Source organism: Cherax quadricarinatus, chromosome 43, assembly GCF_038502225.1.
Source record: "Cherax quadricarinatus isolate ZL_2023a chromosome 43, ASM3850222v1, whole genome shotgun sequence".
Lineage (NCBI taxonomy): Eukaryota > Metazoa > Arthropoda > Malacostraca > Decapoda > Parastacidae > Cherax > Cherax quadricarinatus.
In genome coordinates this window covers 26,713,228-26,720,304 of record NC_091334.1, presented here as the reverse complement: position 1 = coordinate 26,720,304, position 7,077 = coordinate 26,713,228, and the positions used below count along the sequence as shown (strand labels likewise).

General features: G+C 44.4%; 1 protein-coding gene and 1 long non-coding RNA gene across 4 annotated transcripts in view; both read right to left on the bottom strand.

Moving 5' to 3' along the window:
* Positions 1-2,166: 2,166 nt before the first annotated feature.
* The window catches only part of LOC128694193 (transformer-2 protein homolog alpha), a 118,350-nt gene continuing 113,439 nt past the window's right edge, over positions 2,167-7,077 (bottom strand). For 2 of the 3 annotated variants that reach the window (XM_070093774.1, XM_070093775.1), the window contains exon 8: positions 2,167-6,469. In XM_070093774.1, the coding sequence (XP_069949875.1) occupies positions 6,432-6,469 (38 nt within the window). In that variant the 3' untranslated portion in view covers positions 2,167-6,431. The remainder of the gene's footprint in view (positions 6,470-7,077) is intronic. The other variant, XR_011393128.1, reaches the window with a different exon arrangement.
* Positions 6,495-7,077, bottom strand: part of LOC138853932 (uncharacterized) — a 1,143-nt gene continuing 560 nt past the window's right edge. The window contains exons 1-2 of the long non-coding RNA XR_011393129.1: positions 6,721-7,077; positions 6,495-6,681 (exon numbers count right to left, since the gene is read on the bottom strand). The exon at positions 6,721-7,077 is cut by the window's right edge and continues 560 nt beyond it. This is a non-coding gene — a long non-coding RNA (uncharacterized lncRNA). The remainder of the gene's footprint in view (positions 6,682-6,720) is intronic.

The window sequence follows — 7,077 nt, the reverse complement described above, 5'->3', positions numbered from 1 at the left end:
AGGAGTAGGTACTACAGAGGTGACTGCAGGAGCAGGTACTACAGAGGTGACTGCAGGAGCAGGTACTACAGAGGTGACTGCAGGAGTAGGTACTACAGAGGTGACTGCAGGAGTAGGTACTACAGAGGTGACTGCAGGAGTAGGTACTACAGAGGTGACTGCAGGAGTAGGTACTACAGAGGTGACTGCAGGAGTAGGTACTACAGAGGTGACTGCAGGAGTAGGTACTACAGAGGTGACTGCAGGAGTAGGTACTACAGAGGTGACTGCAGGAGTAGGTACTACAGAGGTGACTGCAGGAGTAGGTACTACAGAGGTGACTGCAGGAGCAGGTACTACAGAGGTGACTGCAGGAGCAGGTACTACAGAGGTGACTGCAGGAGCAGGTACTACAGAGGTGACTGCAGGAGTAGGTACTACAGAGGTGACTGCAGGAGTAGGTACTACAGAGGTGACTGCAGGAGTAGGTACTACAGAGGTGACTGCAGGAGTAGGTACTACAGAGGTGACTGCAGGAGTAGGTACTACAGAGGTGACTGCAGGAGTAGGTACTACAGAGGTGACTGCAGGAGTAGGTACTACAGAGGTGACTGCAGGAGTAGGTACTACAGAGGTGACTGCAGGAGTAGGTACTACAGAGGTGACTGCAGGAGTAGGTACTACAGAGGTGACTGCAGGAGTAGGTACTACAGAGGTGACTGCAGGAGTAGGTACTACAGAGGTGACTGCAGGAGTAGGTACTACAGCGGTGACTGCAGGAGTAGGTACTACAGAGGTGACTGCAGGAGTAGGTACTACAGAGGTGACTGCAGGAGTAGGTACTACAGAGGTGACTGCAGGAGTAGGTACTACAGAGGTGACTGCAGGAGTAGGTACTACAGAGGTGACTGCAGTAGGTACTACAGAGGTGACTGCAGGAGTAGGTACTACAGAGGTGACTGCAGGAGTAGGTACTACAGAGGTGACTGCAGGAGTAGGTACTACAGAGGTGACTGCAGGAGTAGGTACTACAGAGGTGACTGCAGGAGTAGGTACTACAGAGGTGACTGCAGGAGTAGGTACTACAGAGGTGACTGCAGGAGTAGGTACTACAGAGGTGACTGCAGGAGTAGGTACTACAGAGGTGACTATGGCAGTGGGTACTACAGAGGTGACTATGGCAGTGGGTACTACAGAGGTGACTGTGGCAGTAGGTACTACAGAGGTGACTGTGGCAGTAGGTACTAGAGGTGGCTGTGGCAGTAGGTACTACAGAGGTGGCTGTGGCAGTAGGTACTACAGAGGTGACTGTGGCAGTAGGTACTACAGAGGTGACTATGGCAGTGGGTACTACAGAGGTGACTATGGCAGTAGGTACTACAGAGGTGACTATGGCAGTAGGTACTACAGAGGTGACTGTGGCAGTAGGTACTACAGAGGTGGCTGTGGCAGTAGGTACTACAAAGGTGCGAGGACATCAAGCAACTCCGAAGTGTCTAAGACTGGGAAGGTCCTGGAGCTGAAGCTGCTTTATAATATCTGTATAACATGTTACAAAGTCTTGCTGAAGGATGGTGTTGAGAGTCGTGCAACAAGAACTGAGAGAAGAATGTTTATCTGTAATGAGAGAAGTGTCATGAGTGGGGCTAAAAAGAGAAATACAACAAGCTTGCTCAGTGTTCTGTACAGGAGCAATACATACACCATTCTCGAGAACATGACATGACGTTCCATGGAACATGGAACTATTTAACATCTTAACAGAAGATATCAGAAACACGGCTGAAACAAGTGTAGAAGCCTTCAAGAGGAAACTGGGCAATTATCTTCACCAGGTGCCAGATCAACCAGGCTGTGATGTATATGTGGGACAGCAGGCCTCCAGCAGCAACAGCCTGGTTGACCAGGCAAGCACCAGATGAGCCCGGTCCATGGCTGGACTCCAAGAGTAGTGAAACTCGTGAAAGTCTTCAAAGGTACATCAAAGGTAAAGGTATATTCCCAAACAGCAGTAAACCCATAGGGGTTTTGCATTGGACAAAAATCACAAAATTTAATATTTGGGTAAAATCTGTAGATTTTACTGCAGACTGGTGAAGGCACTCTCTCCACTAGTGCTACAACTATTTGTTACAAATTCCAGGAAAATCAGTGGGCCTATAGTCACTGTCCTTCAAATAGAGCAAGTTTAATATTAATAGGCATTATTATTGAAAAGATGTACGATAAATACTACAATGGTGTCAAGTATGAGCATACCGACTCTGCAACTTCTGACCTGTATACCTGCCGTTGATATAATGTTTCTTGAGGTAAAAGTGCCGGGTAACTTAGTGTATCTAGTGACTCGCAAAACTATAATAACACGACTGTAAACAAATCAGAGAACGGATGAATGTTATTAGCCAGCTGGCCAAGTAGTTAACACACTGGCCTCTTGAGTTTTATCACTTGCTTGCCATGGGCCCAAACCTCACCCAGTCCATGATTTATTTAGTGTGTGAAGGCTGAACCTTACCATCTTTAAGTATTGACAAAGTACACAAGTGTCAACAAAAACAGTAGCATACAGGTGCCAGTGAAGGAACTTACCTATTCACTGCCTGGTGCTCCATATACCTGTAGTTTGCTTCAAGTGCACTTGTAGCCACAAACATCACAGACAGGTCTGAAGCATCGACAAAAACAGTTGTAGTATACAGGTACCTGTGAAACAACTTACCTAAACACTGCCTCCCATCATGCATAATGGTGATTACAAAGACCCCTGGCTGTCTTCAAGAGAGCTAGACAGGCACCTAAAATCAGTACCTGACCAGCCAGGCTGTGATTTGTACATTTGTTTATGTGTTGCCAGCAGTAACAGCCTGGATGATCAGGCCCTGATCCACCATGAGGCCTAGCCATGGATCAGGCCACTGACCCCAGGAACACCCACCAGATAGTGCTACCACCTGGCGTTTCACACGCATGTAGTACGTCTTCCTGACAAATTTACAGCTAAGCATCACTGGTAGCTGCTAAATATCAACAGTCTGGTTTGCTAAGTCCAATTCCATTACAATATTCGGAGGAGATAAACCAGTGTTGTTCAACACTGTGTCGGAAGATGCATCTGCCATATGCTGCAGGAGAGTAGAGTCAACACAAGTAGCACTTCAAAATGAGTTGTTGCAACTAGTTAAAATTTGCACCTTTGTTGTATGTACTGTTTCTTGTAGCTTCCATGTGATGGTAGTGAGCAAGTTATGGAGAGTTTGTGTACTGAATACATACTTTGTGCAGGTTGAGAAGGGTAGTCAGAATAGTCAAATAGTGGAGATGTTAAACGTAAAGTGTGCCTGCTGTCTGGCAGATGTACTACCAGCATACCTGATACTACTCAGACTGGTGCCAGGTGTTTCTCCATGACGTGTGTACTTTATGTACAAGAAGCATGTACTGTACAATAAGTCATCACAAGAGTACAGTTCTGTCACAGCCATCAGTGATGGCAAATAGATGGCAATGCCATAGCCATCAGTGATGATAGATGGTAGCATCACAACCATCAGTGATGATAGATGGGAACCAACATGGTTCTGCTGGGAAAATAAGTACCTTTAGTTACTAACTCCAACCAACGGTACTGCCGCTGCCACCGCCACCACTGCCAGCAGTCTAGCAGAAGCAGACAGTACTGCAAGAAAGTGCAACAATAGTGTGAGCAGCACATGTCTAGCCTAGGTCAATAGGCCTGCTGCAGTACCAGTCCACTACGTGTTACAAAACAGTCTTCATAAATTTCATGTCAGAGGCCCAAAAAAATCTGGAAAGGAAATACGAATTAGAAGAAATCAATTGTTTTCAAGACCGACAGGCGCATCTGTACTTGAGTCTTGAGCGTTCACACTTGTCAAAGACCCATACTTTAAGACTCAGCATTATCAAGCCAACTTTGGCTCAGTTAAAGAGATCAAAGAAGACTTTACAATCTGATGTCTTGTGTGATAACTGCCTCGTATGATAACTATGATATTCACTGAATAATTCTCTCTGGCAGTCACTGCATAATTATTCCTGAGGGGTAATCTGCTTGATAACTGACCAATTACTTTGATAATTTAGTGGTCATTATGCTTGATAATTTATCCTGCCTGATAATTCATTAGTTTGGTAATAATTACAATTATTCCACACCTCAACACCTCCCTCATGATATTAAATGTCAATTTTTCAAATTATTTTTTGAAGCCTATTTTTTGTTGAAGGCTATTTTGTGTGTGTGTGTGTGGGGGGGGGGGGTGAGTGCTAGACCTGTAGGAGCTGCTCAGTGCCCCAGGCATGGCTCAAGGGGGCAGCTGCACTCCCTGGGGTTAAGAGCACCTGGCCAGGATGACCTCAGGGTTGGGAGGGAAGGTCCTTTATCAATAAAAACTTGATAAGAATTTTTATAATATTCATCAAGACTTTGATCTGAACAAAGAACCTGTAAATTGTGGTTCTAAGTCGTGGTTCTGTTGTGGGGGTTCGTGAGGAGATACTGGAGTAAGACATACATACGTTGGATGTCTTGGAGGCATATAATTAAGAGAGTCTTGAGAAGCCGAGGAGCCTTGCCTTGACCAGTCTATGCCTAGCGGGAACTGACCACAATGCCTCTGGCCTACTGTTTACATGTGATGGGTTTCGTGATGTCATGGCTAGCAAGGGAGCATATCTATAAAGTAGCTGGGATTATCTAAGTATACTACACAGTACACAGTAACACTACTGACAGTTCTAAGTCATGGTTCTGATTGTAAGTCATGGTTCTAAGTCATTTTTCTGACTAAGTCATGGTTCCCACCTACAGAACTGTAACATCCTCACTCATCTTTCAGAGTACTGGCACTGTACTTCCCACCTCCAAATTGTAACATTCTCATTCATCCTTCAGAGTACAGGCACTGTACTTCCCACCTCCAGTACTTACAGCTAACTATTACCTTGCTCACACTTCAACTCATTCAAATACTCCAATAAATAACAAAAAGAGGCACAATACCGTGACTGGAACGATACACAAATAACCCACACATAGAAGAGAGGAGCTTACGACGACATTTCGGTCGGACTGAAACGTCATCGTAAGCTCCTCTCTTCTATGTGCGGGTTATCTGTGTATACTCCAATAGCATGTTAAATCCCCAGAACTACTGATCTTCACTCACTCCTAACATGACCATATATGTGTACTGGGCACCCAAGCCTCTACCACCCGCAGACTACTACCTTCCACAAAGGTAGGCTGACAGTAATACCTTGGGGTACTGTAAGGCCTTGTGTCACCTATACACTACAAAGTCGAGGACACCTTTACTCTAAAACTGATACCAGTAAACTTTTAGTACAGATCAACATCTCTTAGTGGTAGTTTACTTAGCAAGAGATAACTCTCAGTATACAGTGTGTATACTGAGACCTTAGTGTATGTACTCCCATACACACCTCTCTGTGTATCAACAAACGATTGCAGTCACAATGAGACATACACATACACACCTGTGTATATTAAACTGACTTCGGGTGTATAAAGTGACACATACACACTTCTCAGGGATACTGTATAAATGGTTTTGAAAACTGACAAGTTATTGAATGCAACACTGATGCGACTTTATTGTATAAATGTCTGACCAGTTAGGAAGTTACAAGTCCATATAGAGAAGAACAGTGGAAGATGAGAAGTTTGACGGAGTGAAGATATCAACTCCAGGATGAGGAACTGATCATCTCAAACTTATCATCTTCCATTATTCTCCTCTGTATTGGACTGCAGAAGCCACTGTGTGTTCAAACAAATCCACAATTAAGCAACTCAAATGTTACATTTAACACTAGTGAGTAATGATCAGTGTGGTTACAAAAATAATTGAAACTCTTCAATAATTTTGAGAGAGATGTGGAGTTAATCGTCACTCTGAACAACTCTCTTATATACTCTTTTAAAGACTAAATATGTTGGTGCTCTTATTAGAGACTTTCCAAGAGACTGGAAAGAAATTACCTCAGTGGTAGTACCGACTTAATTCTTCCTCTCTTGGTCTTGGCCAACATTTTGATCAAGCTTCAACTTTAACTTGGCGCCTCTACTATTCTTCTTGTGCTACCCACCATTCCCAGTTTAAATCTCTTCTTCAAACCAACACCGAATTCTTCGCCAAGAGCCCCTCCGACCTTCGTAAAACTATTATTGAGATCTTCAAGCACCTCACGAAGCGCTCAAGTCTTCGTCCGCTTCACCAAGAGCCCCTCCGACCTTCTGTAAACACGATAATGACCGAGATCTTCAAGTGCTTTGTGAACTGTTCAAGTCTTGGACGCCATTAAAAGTGGAGACTAGAGTGTAGCGTCTTGGGTACAAGGCGTAGTGCAGCGCTCCCTAATGAACCCCGGCCACTGCTTCTACTCTTCTCAATCACTACCATCTCTTATCTTCCAATATTCACCATTACTTCATTCTTCAAGCCTTGGGATGACAAAAAAAAATAATGTTAATTTTCTGTTTATTTTATGCTGCATTAAACCACAAATATCTGTCCTTGTACATATTTAGAAGTTAAGGTAGTCTGAAAAACACGCTTGATACAGTGCTCTCTACGCACCATGTTGAAGGCAGTGCCCTCTATGACTCCCTCACCCCTAGCTTAGGGTAGTGCCCTCTACGACACTCCCTCATACCTACCTTAGGGTAGTGCCCTCTACGACACTCCCTCATACATAGCTTAGGGTAGTGCCCTCTATGACACTCTCCCTCATACCTAGCTTAGGGTAGTGCCCTCTACGGCACTCCCCCCTCACATCCAGCTTAAGGTAATGTCCTCGATGACTCTCTCCTCATACAAACATACAAACATACACACACACACACACACACACACACACACACACACACACACACACACACACCTTCACTCACAATAAACAAAGAGGCTGCAGACCAAATTAGATGAGGTATTGGTCTTTCCTGGACCATTTGGGTTACACCTGCCTTATTTCATGGTCCAGAATGAACTAACACATCCTCTAGTTGACTCAACAATGTACCAGTTATTTGTGAATTGTTCCAGTCAGTAT